We start from the raw sequence: 23,382 nt of genomic DNA, 5'->3' as shown, positions 1-23,382 counted from the left end.
AAACCAAGCTTTGATCCATAAATTCCCTATCCTCTACCAATGGTGGACAGTAACAAAGTACATTTACCTGAATACTGTATTTAAGCACCTTTTTCTGCGTTTCAGGTTTTGTTTTTCCGGAAAGTTATGACTTTTTCTCCTCTACATATGAAAGACAAATTTCTTTCAATGTTGTTGTTACTTGTTACTTTTGAGCATAGCTTTGAAGTCAGTGGTTGATTTTTTTTTTTTTTTTTTAAATTTCTAAATGCAATCACAACTTTCTCTTGAAGCGGAGTAATTTTTAACCATGAGTATTTACTGTATACTCTGACTGAAGCAATGGGGTTCTGTTCTTTGTCCACCACTGGCAGCTCCACACCCGTGTCTACACTCCTGCTCATGTCAAATGTCTGAGAAGAAATTATTTATTTGAAAAATTCCAGTCAGTCTGGCTTTGGCCCCAGCCACAGCACAGAACCTGTCCCCTCCCCTGGCAGCTGATAATGTTTAATTCTCCTTGTACTGCCTTTGAAGATTCCTGTAAAAGCCACCCTGATTGAATGTCTGGATGTTGGAGATCCCAAGTATCTCCAGCGAAATGGCAACAAATCTGACAGAAAAAAAAGAAAAGGTTTAATTTGGTCGTCGTTGTTACTAGTAAACCCAATCTTGAAAATCTTGTTTAATGATTATATCGCTGACTTTTTCATCCCCTGTGAGCTGGAGTGTATCCCGAGGTCCTCGGGCAAGGCTCTTTTGACCGTTCCAAGCGTACACTCGTGATCAAAGATGATTGGGCTTTGGCTCTTATGGCCCCTGGGCTCTGCAATGGCCTGTCTGAGCATATTAGGCTCGCCACATGAATCACTATCTTCTTTTACGAGTCCTCTTGACACATTTGTTTTTTTAGACTTGCTTTTCCCAACTGAGATGCTTCTTCTGCAAGGAGAAGCATCAAATATCTGGCCTTGAATATATTGACCAGTAATGTTTTGTTTTTTTTTTTTGAATGTTGAGCTCTCATCTATCCATCTATCCATCTATCTCAGTGGGTCAGACAATCATAAAAGTGGCTATCGAATGCAGCATTTGCCAAGCTGATGTGCTGTCTGTTTGCATGGGCCATAAATGGACTGCATTTCTATAGCACTTTTCTACTTTATTCACCACTCGTAGTGCTTTACAATGTTTGCCTCACATTCACCCATTCACACACACATTCACACACTGATGGCAGAGGCTGCCCATCAGGAGTGTACGGGGTTCAGCTTCCTGCTCAAGGACACTTGGGCATGCTCTTTGGAGGAGCCGGGGATCGAACCTGGGACATGGGCTGATATTTATATCGGTTCAAGAGTGGAGCTGCCATCAGCCACCTCCTCTTCATGGATGTCAGCAAATTGTATACCAAACAATGAGCAAGACGCTAATTTGACGTTTCCAAGAACTACAGCAATGACGTTGGGATGCCATTCATATGCGAGTTGTGTGGGTTGATGGTAATAAAGAAAGATAAAATGATCAGGACTGAGGGGGCCTATCGTCCGGAAGGTCACAGCCTTAGGAAATTTTAGATAGAGGTATCTGCTGATTGATTAAATGATTTTGATGACCTCTGCCAGGCCACTCCAGATGTTGTTGCGTCCTTAAACATTAAGCCAAACAAACTGACTGGTTCATGCTCCAAATGATCCGGTGGTTTGTTCTCTAAAAAGGAATGGAGAGTGGAAAACATTCAGATGCAATGTTTTTCACTGTTGTCTCAAAAAGCTTTCTCAAATACCGTGCTAATGTTAAAGAAACATGTTTTCTGTATTTCTCCAGGCTTATTTCCGGCGAATCCCATAACCCCACAAATTCTTTCTCAGACAGTTGACTGAATTGTCAACATTTCTTCCACTTTTCTCAACCACTCGCTCAAGGACTGTGAGAAATTCTCTTAATTTTTTTTTTTAGCAAAAGAGTAGAAGATATACACAGTCAAATAATTCCTCCAGCACATGAACACTGTCACTGGTGTCACTCAGGGTGATTCGATCCATGTTACAGGGTTCATAATTTGATATACTCACAATATTTAGAGCAAAACTTGAAGTACGAAAAAATATGATTAAAAAATACATATTTTTTAAAATTTCTGGTGCATAATCGATGCAAAATACTGTGTTTTGTTCTTGTCTCGATAATATTTTAAACAGCTTCAGACCCCTGCTGTAGAATACTAAACAGGGGTCTTAAATTGTGAAGAAGATGGGTTATAGCAGTTTTGCCATGTCTAATAATAATAAAAATCTGATTAATCTCACATCTTGAATCACATAAAAGATGCAAAATCACAAGTATGGGGCATGGTCGGTGGGGAGATCATTTTTCCTGTCTAAAATATTAGACAATAACCAGCATGTTTTTTGTTAAACTGTGCACATGAGGCATTTGAGATAGAAACTTTATTCTCCCCAAATACTGATCAGGGCTTACACCTAGTTAGTGCAACTTGCACTTTGCATTGTTTTGCCATTTGTTAGTTTTGTTAGATGATTTAATCAACTGAGCAGCAGCCCACCATGTGCATCGTGACAAAGGACAATGTCAGTGTATCTGCAGAAAACCTCAAAGATATCACAATGCACATGAAACCGGCTTCCTGCCCGCGAGACATTATTCCAGCCAGGCTGCTCAGAGAGGTTTTTGATTGCGTATGCCCTGGTATTTTAGCTATTATAAACATTCCTCTCATCTCTGCCTCAGTCCCTCCTTATTTTAAGCATGCTCTTATCCAACCCCTTCTTTAAAAAACCCTCTTTTGATCCCTGTGTACATAATAATTTTAGACCCATCTCCAAACTTCCATTTTTATCCAAGGTTTTTTAGAAACTTGTGTAAAGCCAGGTATGTGACTATCTGAATAGAAATTACCTTTGTGAAAAATTCCAGTCCGGTTTTCAGCCATGTTAGCTGGTATAGTGAGCCTTAATGGGGGTGCAGGATGCAATGATAATCAATGCTACTGTCCTGAATGAAACTTGAAGCATTCATGAGTATATCTGCAAAAAAAAAGCTCCCAAGGATGAAGAGTGTTTTAGATAAGGAATGTGGATTAAAAGCATGTAAATGAGGTGCAATGGCAAACCAAGCCCTCTATGGAGTATTGGCCAGGAGATAGTCGTGGAAGTCGCTGACATCAGGAAGTCCTACCAGTGGCTGGAAAAAAAGCTGCACTGAAAGACAACACCAAGGTACTAATCATAGCAGTACAAGAGCAGGGAGTTGGCATCAGGTCAACAGAAGTGGAGATTTACCACATCAGACAAGAAGCAAGGTGCACACTTTATAAAGAGACCTCTGCCACCGTCCAGCACAGTGACAGGGTGTAAGAGGCAAGCAGGAGCAGTATCCACTAAGTGTACAGGAGACACTGGGGTGGGTGGTTGAGAATGCTAAACCTTTGGGATGGTGTTAGAAGTGCAGCCCTACCTAGTCACAGCAAGATTAAGAAGAAATAATATGGAGCTGGAGTACTGGTGGCATGGCGGTGCAGTGGTTAGGGCTTGCAAGAAGGAACTGGGTTTGATTCCTGGTCGTCCTTTCCGTGTGGAGTTTGATGTTCTCTGGGTTTCTGCAGGGGGGCTCCGGTTTCCTCCCACAGTCCAAAGACATGCAAGTCAGATGAACTGAAGATACCAAATTGCCCCTTAGTGTGAATGTGTGCATGAATGTGGCGACCTGGCGACCCTGCCTTCTGCCGGGACAGGCTCCAGCACCCCGGGTCCCTAATTAGGTAAGTGACTGGGAAAATGAATGAATGATGAGTACTAGGGACTGAGAGAAGAACCGGAGAAAAAGTGAAGGCAAAAGTGCTCCCAGTGGGTATAAGTGTGCCCAGCGCTGGGATGCCGAAACTGGAGAGTGGCACTAACAGATTCCAGTTAGGACAGCTGACATCTCTGTTGAGAAGAGCGCAGTTCTGGGAAAACCTAAGATACTGCACAGAACCATCAGACTTGCAGGTTTCTGGTTGGGTACTCAAGATTGAGGAAGATGCACACTCCACCCATGTACTGTAGGTCAAAGGCTAAATGAGTACATACCTTTTTTTATAATGGTAAAAGTACACATATTCTAATATTTAAGAAGAGGAGCTTAGTGCTTCTATATATGCAATATGCTATAAGCTACTTTGTGTTAACAGTTCAGTTCTAACAAGAAAAAAAATGAAGACAGCTGATGAAGTAGAGATCACATTAAAATAAAGTTAAATTTAGTTAGGTGTCTATGACATTGTCACAAATGCACCATGGGACCGGGCACAGTGTGTGAAATGTGAAATGTCACAGCCATGCGTCCGTACCGTTCCTGGCCAGGATGACGGCGATGTACTGCTGGCTGAAGGTGCTGACAGTCAGCAGCATGGCTGGGCTCTGGGAGGTGAGGAAGCTGAAGGCCACATCCTCCCTGAACCTGCTGGTTTCTCTGGAAACACTGGAGGCCTGGGAGCTTCGGTTCTGCATCACTGAGAAGGGCTCCTGGAAGGTGTAGGTGACCGAGGACTCTCTGTCGAAGGACACCGATACCTCTGCACACACAGGGACACAAAGACAGACTCAGCACAATGAAATCTCTTATATTGGAACTGGTTTTCTTATTCTCAGCTTTATTTATCCAGAGAAAGTTCTGTCTTCCACTGTTGTCCACAGGAGCTGTTGTTGATGATCAGAGGAGCGTCAACATTTATTGTAGCAGGGAAGAATGCTGCTCATCCACATTTGTCCCTCGCTGGTATCTGAACCACTGACCTTTTGTTCTCAACAACATTTGTCTGATCTCTGAGTTGCTGCTGACGGACTTATTACCATGGCTTAATTACCTTTTTTTTTTTTTTTTTTTTTTAGAGTAGCGCTTAGCTTATAAATGAATAACAGGAGTGGACAGAAATAGCCTGCGTCACCATGAGGTGACATTTGATGTTTAATCCTAGCATTATGTTCAGCGTGCAATACTTTCAGCCCTCATTATCTGTTGACATGGAGCGATGAAAATCTGATCTGCCACCAGACTGACGTATAACTGAATCAATGTATCTAACAAGTGCATTTTACTGCTGAAATTTCATAAAGTTTAACTCCTGCGCCGAGAGAGACATTCGATATCTCACTTGACAGACGATTGGATCAAAGGAAGTCTATTGTACTTCATACTGGTGACATATCTGATAGGCCCTCCACCACAATAATAGAACTCCAGACGAGTGTAAAAGTGAAAGCTTGATCCTCCCAGACAGACCAGAGACTGTGGAGCAGCCAGAATCTGTCATCTCCTCCGCTCCTGCTTTGATCACCTTCTCACGTCGAATCTAAATTCCACTTTTTGAACATCACTAATCTTAATGTCCTCCTTTCAAGAGGCGCTGAACGTCGAGATGCACCAAACTGAACATCATATCCTCCTTTATGAAGCAGTGTCCTCTCCACCTTACATTTCAGTGAATGCAATTCAGTCCAGTCTTTGAGCGTTTTTTTTTTTTTGCAATGAACTGAACTTAATTGAAAATGCTTTCCACCGAGGAACATTTTGCAATCACACGTTCACGTTCATGTGAAGCCACGGTATACTGTAGGAGCTGATAACAAAGGAGTAAAGCATTCAAATTCAGATTATACTGAATGAACTGTAGAGTGAACAGAAATGCCGTCATATCTTGGAAGGACTGAAAGGTACAGAAATAATAGTAGATTTTTTTTTTTTTTTTTTAAAGCTTGCTGTTCCTGTTGCTTCAGCTCCACCACAGAGCAGGATGCTAACACAAGACAAGCACAGGCTGAGCGACTTTGGTCCATCTACAACAATCACAGAAACATGAGAATATGCTGAACATGGTGTACCGTGTACATTTTAGGACACCATCAGACCTCAGATGTCGGACAAAAAGGCATCACTCCTCACTCTAATAGGCCTCAGGTCTAAAGGAAAAAAAATCATGAAGTCTGAAGCCTGAAACAACTGGATATCAGGCAAAACTGTGGCTACTAAATAGCAAAATTCACTGTATATTCCCATAATTTGATGCCTCAAGAAAGTAATTTTCCATCCACGTCTATGGCACTGTCACTAATTAAGGGACCGTCTAAAAAGTACATATATGGGAGAAAGAAAATGGATTATGGGAAATTTTCATTTTCTTGTATATATAAAATATATATTATATAGTTTCTGGATGGTCCATTAATCAGCAGTAAGCAGGTTCTCTTCCAATAGACAAAGATGGAAAATTGCTTTCTAGGAACATCACGCATTTTCACAGGTGAGTCATCAGATTTGTTTGTAATTACTAATTGATTAAGAATATAACACAATGTTGTGTGATTATAGGCTACAATATCTAATATTACTACAGTTTGAGTCAATTTTACCATTTAGTCTGAGGCACTTTGGACTGCAGCAGGTACTCCTGATGTCCAGACCTGAGATGTAACTTTTCCTGAAGCCTTTCAGCCTGATGAACTATGCCTGTTTGTCTGAAGATGGACAATGTCCTAAAATGTCCACCGCGCTAGTGGCCTCCTTTGCTCACTTCCTCACAAGTTGACTGTAGCTGAAACTTTAGGCAGCAAACCAGACAGTATTTATTCATTCATTGTCTTTGCCCACTTATTCCTGCTCAGGGTCGTGGAGAGCACATCACAAGGATAACACAGATGCACTCATATGCTCACGAACATTTGTGAATGTTTTTCTACTCATGCAATTTTGTTTCATGAACAATGGCCCTGCGTTGTAAGTGTAAAATATTCAAATTAACTGTTTGTCTCAACTTCAATTTAAAAGACTACTGGAGCAAATATCTGAAAAATGACACACACACATCAACGATATCATGTTATGAAGGGCAAAATACATGATTTCTCTGTTCAAAACTGTTGGAGCCTCAGTGTCACTGGCAGCAAGTTACAATTTGAGGCGGTTGTTTATTTCCTGAGCCCACCTTCTTTACAGGCCGGCCCGCCGTACGCCGACTGGGAGCAGTCGCAGACGTAGCCGCTGCTCTTCTCGATGCACCTCCCTCTGTTGTGGCAGAGGCTGCTGGAGCCGCTGCAGTAGCCGGGGCAGCCGGAGCTCACGCCCGGGGTCACCTTGGCTCTCTCCTCCAGGTCAAAGGTCACGCCGTTGATGGTCAGAGTCCTGATGCAGCCCAGGAAGCCTCTCTGCCGGGACGCCGTTCCCCCTGGAGGAAGAACGGCCGTTAGTCGCCCACAGCGCCTGCTACTGTGCCACGCGGCATCTATGACTACTTAATAATCATAACTCCCGTCAAGGCTGATGGGGATTTACCAGAAGCCTTCATTTAATTCCAGTAAGCATCTAAGGCGACTCTGGAAGCACTCGAGTGTGTGAGGCCTCATTAAGACTAAGTATGCAAAGCTATGGGACAGTATGGACCGGGTGAAGTGTCATTAGGCATTTGGTAGCCTCTAGATTACAACCCCTTAATGTAATTACATTATAATTAGACAGTAACAAAAAATGTATTAAAATTCAACATAGCCGACTCTGCTTGTGCCAAGTTTTTTTGTTTTTTCTCTATGCTCGCCTATTTCTGCTGTAAAAGTATTAAGTGTAGCAATGATGGCTTGCATTTTATTGTGAGTGTGTACTCTTTTTACTTACTTTCTTAACTTTACTTATCTGTTGTGTACATTTTGACTCCTGTCGTATTGTGTTTAAAAATTCAGGGCCCCTCAAAGAGTAGCCACCGGCGGAAAAAACATCCCAATAAAGTTCAGCTCAACTCGACTCGACTCAACTTCCTCCTCACAGTGTTTGTCAGTTTCTGTATAACAAGTGATAAATCGATGTATTATGTCACTAACACTGCTACGGATGGGAGTGAGCCTTAACCCTCCTATTATGTTTGGGGTCAATTTGACCCCATTCAGTTTTTAACGTCTCTAAATAAATGCTTAACATCATTTTTTTTGCTTCATATTTTATGACTTTTCCTAATTTAATGGATACTACCGGGTAAACATGAAATTCACACAATGATATGTTTTCAGTGTCCTGTACGCATTTTGTACGCATCGGTGGTGTTTGGGGTCAATTTGACCCCAGGCTGTTTTAGCTGTAAAAACACCGTTTTACACACATTTTGGTTTTTTTTTTTGGATGATATTGAGTTCACTATAACATGCAATTTGATAATCTTCAAAAAACTTCCCTCTGCTTTAGGGCCCTAAGCTAACATAACCATACCTGAAGTAGTACGGGAACCACTGACATGGGTGGATATGGGGGGAGATATTGGGGAGGGGAAAACATAATACCTACAAGAACTTCGATATTTCCCGCGCTGTGAGGGTGGGGAAATATGGTTCCCACAAGGACATTGATAGTTCCCACCACATGGGGCAGGAGCAAACATATAGAAGCTTGCACAGCAGCCTTCTAAATCATTTCTCTTGTTGCTCTGTGTACTCTCACTTTATGCTCTCTCTCTTAGCTGAATATGAACGTGAAGCAAAGGTTTTCTGCCAGTGAGGTTTTGTCACAGCTCTTAGACAGTGAAGTGACACAGAGGAGAATGTGTCAGAGACAGAGGATCATGTTGAGGAGGACCCTGGTTATGAGGCATCCTCCTCTGATGAGAATGAAACCCTCAGTGTTGACCCTCCTGTTGTCTCTCAACCACCAGCAGACACGTTACCTTCCAAAAATGGAGAGGTGTCATGGTCCCTCTCCCCACATGAACAACAGGGTCGACTTACCCTGCGTTCCAATACCCATACTACCATACTATTTAGTAGGGAAAAAAAGAATTAGTATGTCCCAATACATACTAAACTACATACTTTGTAAGGGCAGCTGCAGTACATACTAAAAGTAAAAAGTATAAGTATGCGATTTGGAACGCAGGGTTAGTGCTGCTAATGTCATCAAAATGGTTCCAGGCCCCAGCAGATACGCTGTCAGCCATGTCCAAGACATAAAATCAGCATTTGAGCCCTTTGTAACACCATCAGGTGGGGATATACTTGTGATGACAAACTTAGAGGGGAGGTTTGTATGGGGACAGCTGGAAAGACTTGGATGTGACCCATTTGCAGGTCTACATTGGGTTACTCACTCAGAAGTTGTGTTTCTTTTTCCTGTGGTCAAATTGACCCCGAACATAAGACATGTTACTATCCTTGATAATAGAAATTGTTTTTCTTTCCAAATATTATAGATAACAAAAATCTGTTCTTAGAAATAATATAAAACCATTAAAACACCAAAAATATATTTATTTCCAATTTTAGGTCAATCAGTGAGATTTTATGGTGATTTGCATATTTTTCCATAGTCGCGTAATAGGAAAACTGGATGTATTGGTGGGGGTGGGGGGGGGTTATGTTTTATTTAAAGGACTATTTAGGTAGTCAACAAAGAAACCTAAAGTACCTGACACAAAAATTTTGGTAACAATTTTAATTATAATAATTTTGTTGAGGTTTAAACTGCTGGGGTCAAATTGACCCCAAACATAAGGGATGTTAGTCAAATTTGAACATAACAGGAGGGTTAAAGTAAATTGGTGGTAGCAGTGCTCTGTGTGTGTGTGTGTGTGTACTGTGTTTCATAGTTTATAACCATAGCTTTATACCACTCAATCCCTGTGAATCATAATCCCCTGTGAAACAGATGAGGATTAATAGCAACCATTCATTAAAGCACGGTAATGTAATACACTTGGTCCATTTATTACGTGCGTAAAACCACAGGTCCTCACTAAATGACGGGATCTCTGAAGTGGAGGACTAAAACACAGTAATTTGCACTAATGTTAAAACAGTGATACGGCACTCTCCTCAGATCCAGTGTCGTTAAAATCTTTTTTTTTTTTTTTTTTTTTTTTTTTTTGTTTCCTCCATTTGTCAGTCATTTAATTCTCCTACCAAATAATTTCTTAACAAAGTAAATGACTCAGTAAGTGCTGAAATATTGTCAGACCACTTGAGGAAACATTTTTTAAATTACATATCTGTCCTTCGTACGGTGAAGGCACATTATTAATCAGACACATTAAAATATCAGAGGAGGGGAAACAAGGTTGTTGGGGAAGTGCGAAGAGAACAGGATGCTGCCCACCCAGAGCTATAACAGGAACACAATATAATAAATCAGTTGTTCAGAGTAGCTTAATTAAATCCCTGCCTCTGGTGAGGATTTGGTGCGGCGGAGGCCAGGCCTACCCACAAACAGCTGGCTGTTGAGCCGCAAGCGGAGGTGTCCGTCAGCCGGAGCCTCCAGGAAGCGGAGCGGGAGCTGGTCCACCTGCAGGGAGGCCTCCTTGACGTTGCGCTCTGCCCTCACGTAGTGCCACTGCCTGTCATTCAGAGGGACGTGGGACTTCACGGCCAGGACCACCGGACCATTTCCCACGTCGAAGGAGAAAGTCACCACCGAGGGAGCTGGGAGGGCGGCGGGGCCACACACACACGACACTCGGGTCAGACTAAACGTGATACTTGTTTTTTTATGTTGTACTATATCATCCCCTGGCGATGCAATGTGATACAATGATGCTGGGGAAGCTTGATAACCTGAATGGATTTATGAGGGGGCTCGGCTGACAGCTCGTCAATATTTCACAATGTCTCTCAGCTACAGGAACCTGCGGTAATACATTATTGGTTTAAATATCCTGAGAAAAAGTGAGAACTTCTCACTTTCACACGGCTTACAATTCCTCAATGTACAATAACTGTACACTGCATTATACATTTGGTATATATTAACCATGTTATTTATTACTAAATGTTAATTTTGATTAAAATACACTGCAATCAACTCCCTCACATATTTTAACATGATAAATGTGCTAATCTACCTCTCCCTTAAATACCTCTCCAGTGACTGGAAATGCACTTCATGCATATTAAAAACGCTGAGAGGAAGATGCAAGCTGTTGTCCCTGAACCACTTTAATATCATCTAAGAAGCCCAAAGACTACAGTGTATTGCTTCAATCAGCAGGTGGTACTTCCAAATCTTCGCTATTTATAGCAATAAATCCTATTTAGCTTGATTCTTTTTTTTTCTTTTTCCTGAAACGCTGTGGAATCAGTCAGTAATGTTTCATTTTACAGACCCCCTGATTACCTGGGCGTGTGCTGCGGTGAAACAATAATATTCCTTTCCCAAAATAAATCCAAACGGAGTTATAATCAATTTTTACTTCAATAGTCATCTATTATAGTCACTGAGGATTTCAGCTTCATTACATGGTTGGTAGGGAAATTATCCTCTGCTTTTATGGCCTTATATGACAGGTTGATGATATTGCTGTTCACTGTGTCATTAGGATTACATCATGCTTTGCAGAACTGACAGCTACATTCTCAGGAAATTGATTTGCCAACTGAAAAAAAAAAAAAAAAAAAAAAAAACCAAACTGACAGCTTTTGTGTGGGTGTGCATGTGTACAGCAGTATATGGCTGTTCTCTCTAGCTATTTATTGTAACCACGTCCTTGTCCTTTTCAGGAGCGTTTCAAGTCATTTCCACAAGCTGTAAATGTCCTATTATTGTGAGCAGATCTTGAATGTTCACTCACAGCTGAGCTCGACTCTGATGAAGTCCTTGAGGCCGAGGTTCTCCAGAAACACCCCTGAGGGAACGCTGGTCTTGAAGTAGAAGGAGATGTCTGAGCCGAGCTCTGCCTGCAGGGTGGGGAAGTGGAGGTAGGACGACTCCTGGTAGAAGGATGCAGCATTCCAGATAGACTCTGAGAGAAAAGGAAAAAAAAAAAAAAAAAAAGGAAGGAGGTAAGAGAAGAGGAGGAGGAGAGTACAGTTCCTAATACAGAGGCTGCACTCAGTGACCCCAAAGGCAAAGGAAATAAAACAGATGGGAGGGTAAAAGAAAGACAGTTAGTAATCCTCATATCCTCCTGGCCAGAAGCAGGTGATAAGTCTTTAAGTCAGTCAGGAGACAGGAGAGGGCTGAACGTGTCAAGGGTTCAAAGTGTCAGACAGACTCTGAAAGAGAGGAAGGAAAAGGTCACACAGCGACCTGTGAGACTTTGTGAGAGAAAAGACAAGTTAAAGCGATGCTCTGTTGTCTTTAGAGGGTATCTAAATCACGCCTAAACACATCATTAGCTCCAGCGGATAAAATACAGATAGAAAATACCAAGTCAGAGAGGGCCAGCTTAAAATTTCTGATAAGCAGGTGACAAGACTGGACGCTCAGAGCCATGAGGAGAGAGGGGGGAAAGGATGTGAGTCGAAAGATAAATGCAGCATTTGAACACACTCTGCCTCAGATCAGCATCAAGCCCTGGAAACAAGGCAGCCATTTGAAGCCAAAGCCCATACAGTAGCTCAAAAACCGATCACCTACTGTCTCCATAACAACGCAGAGGGCCGACTCGGTAGACGGCCTCGGATCCCGTCCTGTTGGTGTCTCCAATCACAATCTGGCTCACTGGCAGGTGGTCTTTATAGGACAGCACTCCCGTATCATTAGCCCTGTGACAGGAAGAAGAGAGCCCTCTCACTCTCAGGGTCCAGATAAAGGAATCCATTCCTCTGCATTAACCGGAACGCAGAGTAAACACATTAAAAGGGGAGCAATCTATCACAATGAAGACAAGAGCCTCTGGAAATATGCAAATGGAGCTCCTCAATGCGGAATCGCAGGGCACACGCGCCGAGGTGAGGATTAACCTACAGCATGCAAAGAGTTTTTCGAAAATGTAATATGCTAAATTGAGATAGGGTCTTCGTTCAACATTTGGATCTTCATTCGGTGTTTAGAAAGTATGATTCGTTTCATCATAATTCTAATATATGTATACACTGTAATGAATCATTTTGCTGCAAACGGTGGAATAATTAAAAAAAATAAAATAACATCATGGTCAGGGAAATTCTGCATGTGATTTATAACCACCACACACACATAGCACATAATGGTCACCAATAATTAGAGTGTGGAAATGAAATTACCATGCTTTATTTTTTTTAATGTATTGTATGTAGATGCAGATATAATACATGCAAAATTTCAGCACCCCACAGAATAACGTTATGAAATGGTTTTATTGCATTGCATTTTATTGCCCAGAATTTCCCTGGTTGGGATCAATAAAGTATATCTATCTATCTATCTATCTATCATTGACAAAACAACAAAGCCGTTTGTGCATGTCCATTTTCCTCATTTTATGTCACATCAGCAGTGAAAAGCCTCTTTCCTGCAGTTTGGATTTGGCGTTTGACAGTTAAAAGTAAAAGTTTGTCGGCGAGTTCATGTTGCATCGTCCGGGGTCACGTACCACACATCTGTGTCAGCGTCGCAGTTGCAGAAGTAGTTCATGTCCATGCAGTTCTCCTCCAGGCTGCAGGAGCACTGCTGGACTCCGGGCAGGAAGCCGCCCCAGTAGGTCCGCCTCTCTCCTCCCCCGTCCAGCCACCAGGACAGCGGGGTGCCATCTGCACCGACACACAACCAGACAGACAGTGAGCTTACCGGTGCCAGAGCCCAAGTGGGTCAAGGTCACGGATTGCGGATTGGGAGCGTTGTGATTTTTTTTTTGCTTCATTGGATTTACCTTCAAAGGTGAAATGATATATGGAAAATCACAGGTATGGAAAACAAAAAAAAAAAAAATCCTTTGCATTTGTATGAGCAGGATGTATATGACATAAAAAATTCATTGATGTCTTCAAACAGCACAGCAGGCGCGATCTATGCATATCTATCAATGATGTATACCATCGACGCCGCATAACATCATTGGCGAACACAACAGCGAGGATAATCCTGCTGCTCATGGAAAGTCGTCCACGCTTTAGGCGCCTGTTAATTGCCTCGAGGGTCATTTCTGTAGAGCAGGCAGGGTGAGTGTAATCAGAGCTACGGGCGGCCTATCTGTTGGCATCTCATGACATGAGGTCTGTCAGTGTCAATGAGGCCTCTGCGATGCCACTCAGGCAGGACTCATTACCTCCAGTCTACCTAAGTGGTCCGGCTTCAGTCATCTGTCACACGACGTGACCCTGCATTAGAGCCGGCGCGAGCTAGCGGGGGAATAGGACCTCGGCTCACTTAGCTACACCGCGCTGTGCATAATCAAGTGTCACGTGAAATGAGGGCTTCTTCCCGCCCGGCATACATTAAAGCTGCACTCGGCGAGATTTTTATGCAAAAATACACCTGTCATATAAGTCACAAAGCCACAGAGAGAAGCAGCCCATCCCCGCTAAATGAGAAGCCACAGATTCACTCTGTGTGCTCAAATGAAATTCGAGCGCCCGTACTGTCAGACGTGGGAAATCTCCCCGACGCGCAGGGAGTGATGGATTGAAAATTAAAAGCAAAACACAACCTGTCTTTTATATTCGCCCGTGTGAGATGTTTTGCCTCCTTGTACCTTTTGGTGAACAGCAGCACAGAGCAGCCAGGTTGGTAAACATGAGCGTACGCGTGCAGTTTACTGACCTGACCTCACAGATTTTCTGGGTATTGAAGTTCAAACAGTTTGCAGGCAGACGCCTCTCACTGCCAGGCTGCCTCCAACAGCTTTAGAGACCTCACACAGAGTCTTTACGGCAAATTAATATTTACATCAGCTCTGAAATATTGTTGAGTTGTTGGTCAGGCTGAAGAATGCACAAAATTACATCATGAAAACAGTGTAAGAGTGCAGAATAAATAAAAAAAAAAGCAAGGAGAAGTCATTAAATTATTGTTGTGAGCGTTAATTACTTGTTCCTTGTCATGCTAAGACCCACTGTGTTGTCTCTACGCAAACACTACTTTGCATTGTAATTTAATCCAATATGGATATTAAATATTGAATGAATTAAACTTGTAATTAAAATAATTCAACATTACAGTACAATAACAATACAAATTAGCCCACACTCAAATATTTCACACACATATCAAGACACTGTGTGGCTTAACGGAGTCAGTCTTTTCTTTAATAGGACAAGGACCGGGACGATGGGAAGGAGAGGGGGTCGCGTGCAGCCACGCCGCACAACTGGATGTGACCTGACATATGCCAAGGCGAAGCCGACAGGCTGCCTCAAACAGCTGTTTTTTTTTTTTCCTGCAGATTAGCATGATTAGCGAAATTAACTTAATGGAATTATGTCCAATGATTAATTCAAATACGCTGTAAAGTGTGTTGTTGAATAAAGGGATTTGTTCCTGTCTATGTGCTCTGCGAGGCAATAAGCGAGAGATTGAGTCATTGACCTTTTTCCACAGGAGATATCTGTGTTCATGCAACAAAGGCAAGCAGCAAGCAATCCAGGCTATATCTGATAGTGTTCATAGAGCTATAAAATAGCTTGTTTTCTGTCTCTCTTTGATCTGGTGTGATAATGAACTTGTTTGTTTGTGCAGACATGCTACCTAGGGAATGGTGGAATTCAGGACTTCATGAATGTTTCATGATTTAGGAGCAAATGTGGGATGTCTGGGACACCGCGGGCTCCCAGAGCAATTCAAGATGAATGCACACAGAAAAGATTGGAGATCGCCTTTCAAGTTATTGCAAAAAAAAAAAAAAAAAAAAAAAAAAAAATAGAAAAAATAATAATGAGAATGCGGGAGTGCAGGGAGGCAGTTTATACATTCGCTCACTGGGGTCAGAATTGGGTTTTCTTCCAGCAAAGCACAAATGGCTCGGGTGGAGATTTGATGTTTAGAGAAAATAATAGCCTTAATCAGCCGGCTCACCTCTGGTGTTGAAGAGACGGGACTTCCTGCAGCTGTAAACCACTTCCTGTTGGCACTGCTCCGACCCGGTGATGACGGCGCGCAGCTGCTCGGCCGAGGCGCTGTAGTTGAACTTCGTGACGTGAGGCTTCTGCGGAGAGGAGCCGCGCACTCGGACCGGAGCCGTGCTGTTGTGGGTCACCACCGTCCAAACCCGCTCCTCTGCACGCACAACAGCACATGTTCAGCTGTTTGCATGAACTCACTGTCCACCATTCACACTTTATATGCAGAGCACAAGCTGATGCTCGACCCAAATCGCACGGGTCCCGCAGGCTCGGGCACACGAGGAAATATCTCGGGTTCGAGCGGGTCAAAAAGTGACAACGTAGCTTTCAGAGTAAATTATAAATAACTTGGAGATACACTGTGTGCTGCAGGTTAGGCTGTTCATTACTAGTGCACCTTAAACCTTCTCCTCCTGTCACTCCTCTCTCTCTCTCTCTCTCTCTCTCTCTCTCTCTCTCTCTCACACACACACACACATATGCACAGACGTACACACACAAGCAGCCTTATCATCAATTTACTATTAATTAATAATTTAATATTATGGTTTTGGTCAATGCATGTGTTTTAGAGCGGTGGTTCCCAACCCAGTCCTCAAATACCCCCTGTCCTGGAGGTTTTTGTTTCAGCTCTACTCTTTCACACCTGATCCAATTAAGGGCTTCATGCTGATTGGCTGAAACAGATCTACCTGAAGAGGGCGTGCATGAAGGTGCAAGGGCCTTTATTGGATCAGGTGTGAAAGAGTAGAGCTGAAACAAAAACCTCCAGGACAGGGGGTACTTGAGGACTGGGTTGGGAACCACTGTTTTAGAGCATTGAGGCTTATGTGTTTTCTTCCTTAGTGGCATCTGTAGCTTTTGTTTTCACCGCCAAAAGTCGTATTTTGGTCAGAAAGAAGATGATGTGGCGTGTGATCTGAGAAGTTGCAGGTAAAACCTGGACTCACTGACTATAATGTGTCACTAAAAGTCTACTGAGTTCTTCATGCCGCTCATGACTGCATTAAAAGTAGTTTTAGGCTGGGTTCCACCGACAAGGATTAAACCTAAACCTGGATTAAATTAAGCCTTTATATCTTAATCCTGTTGTACCAAAATTTCAAACCTAATTTAAAAATAGCCAGGGTGAAATTTATTCTTGATTTTATTGATCGGTAAACCCACATTAACTTTATTTCTGATGTTCCATTACTTTGAACTGGGAATTAAATGTAAATTAGGGATTACTTTTAAACCTGCCAATGAGGTGGTTTAAAGACATCAAAATGTCAGCATATTTGAGGCGGAGGGAGCGAAATGAAAGAGCTCAGTATGAAAGGGAGGAGAATCAGGCCCCAACGCTTTTGAAATGGATGAAAATTCTGAATTTTTCAAGGAGCTCCGTGCGTTCAGGGAAGACTCTGAAACTGAACCGATCACAAACGTCTGAGCAGCCGTGGCAGAAACGCCGCTCTGGAACATATTCTGTTACTCTACGCATTTTCTTAATCTGTACTTTTGAATTTGTTTTACTTTAATTTCCAGATTACCTCGCTAGATGTCAATAAAAATTCATGACAACAGATGAAACCGAACCAGAGAGAGACTGATTTCAACGTTATTAACTGATTTAATTTAATCCAAATGTGCCCCACTGTGATCATCATTTAGCTTGCAATTAATGAGCATAATCCCAATAAAAAGATGACACTCCATGATATTTTGGGGGGTCTGAGGTGGAGTCATGTGATGCTGAAAGAAGTTTCGCTGCTGGCTGAGAGAAAATAAAATGAACGCAAACGTGATGGAACAATTCCAGCAGAGACGGATGTTCCAGCTAATTAAATACTGATGCATATTTTAGAATTTTATAAAATAAAATATAAAATAAATAAACATTAAACTTATAAGTGATCGCCATAGTAAACCAAATATTTTTAAAGAGTAACTATCCTCTGATTTCCCAGTTTTTAACTGTAACAGATTGCAGTTCATGTCATATTTTGCATTTTAAATACATATTTCACATTACATGTATTCCACTGCAACCCAACCCTGCACCTCACACTGTAAAAGAATGGGCTTCAAAAATCAATAGTCAAAATGTTTACCAATGCACTATGGTGTTCCAATAATGCACAGATTATACTCCCACCTGAAAACTTGTTAATCTGCGTTGCACCTGAAATTTTGACACAACCCCGATTTATTAAACTCGATTATTTTTAGTCAAATGACTTTTATCCACTTGTCACGCCTTCTCCTCTTCATGCAAAACCACAAATATCATGTGTTCGACTATTAGTATCATATATTAAACTATTACGTTAAATCGCTGTCATCACGCCGCATGTTTAACCATTAGTATCATCATGACACGAAGCCGCCGTCCAAAGCTTTTCCTCTACATGTAAAACCGCAACCACATGACCACACGGTGCTAAAACAGGACACCTGTATCAGGTTGATGTTAAACTATCCGGTACAGATGTTAACGGTAACGACTGCGCACACACACTCCTCACACACACACACACAGGACCTGCACTGATATATAGATCTACAGTGTTTGTTATACATTAGGTATTCTCATTTTCACTCCCAGGCTACAAAATTATAACGGCAAAGTCTGTCTGTTTTCCAGATTTGAAAGAGTAAGATTTTGTTTCAAGTATTTTCAAATCAATTAAAACCTTTTTTTTTTTTTTTTCTTCTCCTGCACACCATGCTGCAAATCCTTCGGAAAATAAGACAAGCAGACCCTCAGTCACTTGGACCAGCCGTGGTGGCACAATCACCTCGATGCATTTGTGGGGGATTTTCACAGCTCAATACTGTGACTCAGTTCAATAGTGAGTCAGTGAGAGCCATTCCCTGTAATTCACTGAACCCATTGGGGCCCTGCAAAAAAAAAAAAAAAAAAAAAAAAAAAAAAGGTTGTTGGCTACATTTTCTCAAATCCCTGCAATTCAAGCCTTAATCAATGCGCTCGCCTCCAAGCACAGCTCGTTGACCACTTCCAAACAATTCAAGAATCCTCACAATTTCTCACTAAAATTAATTTAAAGCAATCACAAGGGGGGGTGGGGTGGGATATGCAAACAATTCATATGTTTTGCTGAATAAAACTTCTTCCGAAATCTGATAAAGATGCACCATTGGTAGTGAAAACCTACAGACACCAAAGTGTGATACCTGTAGTACCTGTAGTTTTTTCGCTGACTGTGAAATGACTAAGCTTATACATACATCCCTCTACAAACGGTTAACAGTTTATACGATTAATTGAGGTGAGGGCTCCAACTTATTTCTATCCCCCACTTAGCATGTGCTACGGGGATTTCGTGTTTACCTTGCCTAAAAGAAAATCCCACTCCACTTTGTGATTATTCGCATCCTAGGTTGTCAGGCTGAGAGTTATTTACATCTCTAATGGATTCTTTAATTGAGGTCAACCTGAGGCATCTCCACTGCCAAACGATGAGGATTTGTGAAAGGAAGATTGAAAACACAAAACGGTGCAGAGCCAGACGGCAGGAGGCAGCGGCGCTCACCCCGGCGCTGACGTCACTCTTACATTAACCTCTGGGAAGGACAGAGTAGCTGTGGAAGTTGTGACAGCTAAGTGATGGATACGGTCCCCAGTGTGTCAATATTGAACTGAATATGACTTGTGTGTGTGTGTGTGTGTGTGTGTGTGTGTGTGTGTGTGAGTGGAGATTATGGCTTAGGTTGTGTCCCTCCGTTCATCCGCTAAACATCTGTTTTTTTTTTTTTTTTTTTTAGCAAAAGATAGTAGTAGTAGTAGTTTTATTTGGTCATTTAAGAGTAAATTAATACAATGCAATTTTCTTTCACTTTCATAGAGAGAGCAGACCAAAAAGGTGTAGCCTGAAGCCTAAGCTTATTGTGCCTACCCTTTAGACCCTTAAATATCTTCTTACTAGAAAATACAACGACACAAACAGAACAAGAACAGAAAACAAACAGTAAACAGAACACAGAGGCTACAACAATACAAACAAACAAACAAAACACAAAACAAACACAAAAAGATGGAGAGACGAAGCGTCTTTGCACTGTTTATAGCATCAAAACTGCCAGACACCGTCCCTTGCAATGTTTAGTAGTCACCACTAGGAGGCTCCAGTGGGTCATTTCTGAAAAAGTCAGTAAGTCAGTAAGTGGCATTCCCGTTGCCAGGCTTCCCCTCCACTAACGAGCTCCTGCAATTACAGTGATGGGAACAATGGGGGTGCTGTAATGAAAGGTCAAGCTTCCTAATTCTGAAAAGCCCTATAACTCCTACACCATGACTCAGACTGACTTGCTGCACAAAAAAAAAAATAAAATAAATAAAAAACAACAACAACAACAACAAAAAAAACGCTGTCTTAACAATTAACAATTCAACTGATTGGTCTAATCGGTGCTTTATCATTAAATGTTAAATTTTTATGTCAAACGCGGCATCTCTGGTGCAATTTTGGTCAAACTTGGAACGATCACAGTGTTCTGGCATTACACTAATTTACTCTAAGTCGTGTAAATTACTGAATTATAGTAATTATTAAAGGTCGAGGCCATCTGTGTGATTTCAGCAGCACTTGGAGGGATGAGGCACCCTGATGCTGACTGACTAATTTCATGCGTCATTTGTGGGAGGTGACGGCTGTTATTTTAGCAGGTTGCATGTATTTTAACTACATATCCTGCAGTAACCTTTTTGTTTGGTGGCATAATTTCACACACACGCGTCTGGAGTTTCCACACGGCCCCCGGCGACAGGCGTTACTACACAGAAATGGAGTTGCAAACCCTCCGTGATCCTTGGCAGGAAGCGTATCGAGTGACCGTAATGATTTCTTACTGGACGGCAAACTGTCAGATGCCAGTTGTGGCATAAATCAATGCAATGTGATCTGTAAGTGACTGAACTCTTTTACTCCCAGCTTTCCGAGGGATCCTGGCGGAGCTATGAGAGAGTAAAGGTGACAACTGTGGACTGCGGTGATCTCACCTGTCATGTTGCAGTAGACCTGTGTGGGCCCCAGGGGACCACTCCCATCTGGATCAATGGAGTAGTAGCCCGAGGAGCTGCCCGTCAGTTTGTAGGCCTCACAGGACGGCTCGTAGATGGCTGCAAGGAGCAGAGAGTGGACGGGAATCAATCATTCCTCCAAGAATAAACAAACGCTCCTTCTGCTTCCTACCAAGTGAATCAACAGAGGCCACTTAATCATCATCATTTATTCAACTTTTATTAATACCTTGTGTTGCCATGGTGATTTTTTTTTTGCAGCACTAGTGGGGGTTAAGGTTTCCTTTCTATCTCCATCTGAATCCATTTTAACACTACTTCTAATGCAGGTTGGAGCACAGAAAATATTCTTATTTGGATACTTTATTATTATAACCGGGTTACTTAAAAATGCTGGGTTTATTTGTGTTGTGCTTTGGGTGGGGTGGCACAAGAATTTTAATGAATTTCTTTTTTCTTTTTCTTTTTTGCTGTTTTACATAATATTATTATTTTTTTTTTTTATTAGGGGAGATCTGAACACTGAATACATTTAGGGAAACACCAGACTTTGTAGGTAGTGCCAAGCACTTTTACTGCCAGGGATTAGGAGTTAAATTCCTTTTGTGGAACCCATTATAAACACTCATGGCGATAAAATAACCTTGGAATGAAAATGCCTGACAAAGTGAATATTTCATTGTGATGTTACATAAAATGTATAGAACAGCTGGAAGGCAAAAAGCCAAACTAGATGTAACAAAACCGCTCGGCGCATAATGTGAATAAGTTGATGAACAAAGTTGGAAAGGGGCCTATTTTTAATTCAGGTGGTGCTCTTTTCTGTCACGTCGCCTCTCGACATGCAAGGACAACTGCATTTGCCTGCATATAAACAAGGAATCAGTATTCTGGGGCAGGGGAGTTTTACACACACACACACACACACACACACACACACACAGACACACACATTACACACACACAACCCGGCTTCATGCTGAATATCAAGGGGATGCCGCAGGATGTCAAGAATTGACACCTGCGAGGAAAAGCGTCTACATATATATGTCAGTCTGACGCTATTTAAGGATGTAGTATTTCATTTTTTTTTTATTTTTTTTTTGAAATCAATAGACTCTCAGATATTTAACAGCGAGAATGGCAGACAGTGATTATAAGGTCATGCTGAATTGAACCAGGGCATGTTGTCTCGCCTTGCGCTGGCACTGCAAAGGGGTGACAGTTGAGGAGGTGTGGGTGTAAGCTGGGTGAGGATGTGTGAGCTGAATGCAGTGCCACAGCTCAGCACACGTGGAGGGTACATGGGAGTGGCAGCGGGGGGTAATGGTGGGTTTGAGTCTCGGAGGCGAGGAAGTGAAAGAAGGCAGAGGAGGCGCTCACAGCTGTGGCAGGTCGCTCCCGAGTATCCCGTTCCCAAGCAGTCGCAGTAGAAGGAGCTCCAGGACTGGGAGCACTGGCCGCCGTGTTCGCACAAGTTAGGAAGGCATCTGCAAAAAAAAAAAAAAAAAAAAGTCAGTTTTTACACAGCAGTTTCTTAGATCTAATATCTAATACATCTTCACAATGTGCCAAAGGGAATTTTACAGCACTTTGATCTACCTGATTTCAGAGACAGAGTTTTTTTTCCGAGTATTACTGTAAGCACAAATAAAAACAAGCGAGTAGGAGGGAGAAAAAAATGATAAAGGAATATTTGTTGGTAGCAAAGCACAAGGTCAAATAAGGCCCCGAGGCACTGTGATTTGCGAACAATGGAAGAACCCTGCTTTGTGTGTGCTTGCTGGCCTGATATTTTCATTAACAGCTGAGCAGAATTCCTGCTCATCAATAATATATATATATATATATATATATATATATATATATATATATATCATCTTTTTTCTCATTTCCCTGCTATTATTAAGACAGGCTTTGGAACGCCCCTATAAATGAAGACCGGAGATAATCTTGCTTTTGTATTTTCCTGGCAGTTTATTCACAATCTGCGCGGCTAAATCCTAAACAATTGTGGAAAAAAAAAAATCGTGTCTCACGTTGTGGTGTGATCTGGACTAGAGGGAAAAAAAAAAAAAAAAAAAAAAAAACGGCTAACACATTGTGGTGTTTTGTCTATAAAAAGAAGCATCAGCCTCACGTTCAGACTAGAGTGCATGTTTACGGGATATGAACACAAGCGCTTCACGGAAATTCCAAACCACACTCTTCTGATTAATAGTCCCTTCCTCAAGCCTCCTTGAGTTTCACATAATTGCCAGCCTTTCAAGCGTGCATCTATAATTTCATACACTTTCATCTCTCGCCCATTAATTGCAGTGGAGCGGGCCGGCCGCAACACGGATAAGGTTGCAGCCAATGCTTTAATTACCATCAAGCTATTTCTATTGTTGTGTTCATGGGTGCCCTCACAGGTCATGAAATTACAGTAGCCGGTGCACAGAAGTGCACACTCGCCATAAATTGAGTCATGAAGTTTGATTGGACACAGAGAAAAGGAGATTAACTCTCATAAAGGTTAATCTTCCCATCCTCTTAACAAAGCATAACGGTGGTCATTACCCTAAAATATGCCACAGAGAGAGAAAGTAGAACGAG

At 42.0% G+C, this 23,382-nt stretch overlaps 1 protein-coding gene across 2 annotated transcripts in view; it reads right to left on the bottom strand.

Annotated features, from left to right (window-relative positions):
- LOC115379664 (contactin-associated protein-like 5) overlaps nucleotides 1-23,382 on the bottom strand; it is a 72,662-nt gene that overhangs the window by 11,152 nt on the left and 38,128 nt on the right. For both annotated transcript variants that reach the window (XM_030080466.1, XM_030080467.1), the window contains exons 11-19: nucleotides 22,168-22,274; nucleotides 20,764-20,883; nucleotides 15,715-15,915; nucleotides 13,298-13,454; nucleotides 12,361-12,488; nucleotides 11,573-11,743; nucleotides 10,209-10,427; nucleotides 6,962-7,201; nucleotides 4,331-4,555 (exon numbers count right to left, since the gene is read on the bottom strand). In XM_030080466.1, the coding sequence (XP_029936326.1) occupies nucleotides 4,331-4,555; nucleotides 6,962-7,201; nucleotides 10,209-10,427; nucleotides 11,573-11,743; nucleotides 12,361-12,488; nucleotides 13,298-13,454; nucleotides 15,715-15,915; nucleotides 20,764-20,883; nucleotides 22,168-22,274 (1,568 nt within the window). The remainder of the gene's footprint in view (nucleotides 1-4,330; nucleotides 4,556-6,961; nucleotides 7,202-10,208; nucleotides 10,428-11,572; nucleotides 11,744-12,360; nucleotides 12,489-13,297; nucleotides 13,455-15,714; nucleotides 15,916-20,763; nucleotides 20,884-22,167; nucleotides 22,275-23,382) is intronic.

Source organism: Myripristis murdjan, chromosome 21 (assembly GCF_902150065.1).
Source record: "Myripristis murdjan chromosome 21, fMyrMur1.1, whole genome shotgun sequence".
Lineage (NCBI taxonomy): Eukaryota > Metazoa > Chordata > Actinopteri > Holocentriformes > Holocentridae > Myripristis > Myripristis murdjan.
This window is presented reverse-complemented; position numbering and strand designations above follow the sequence as displayed.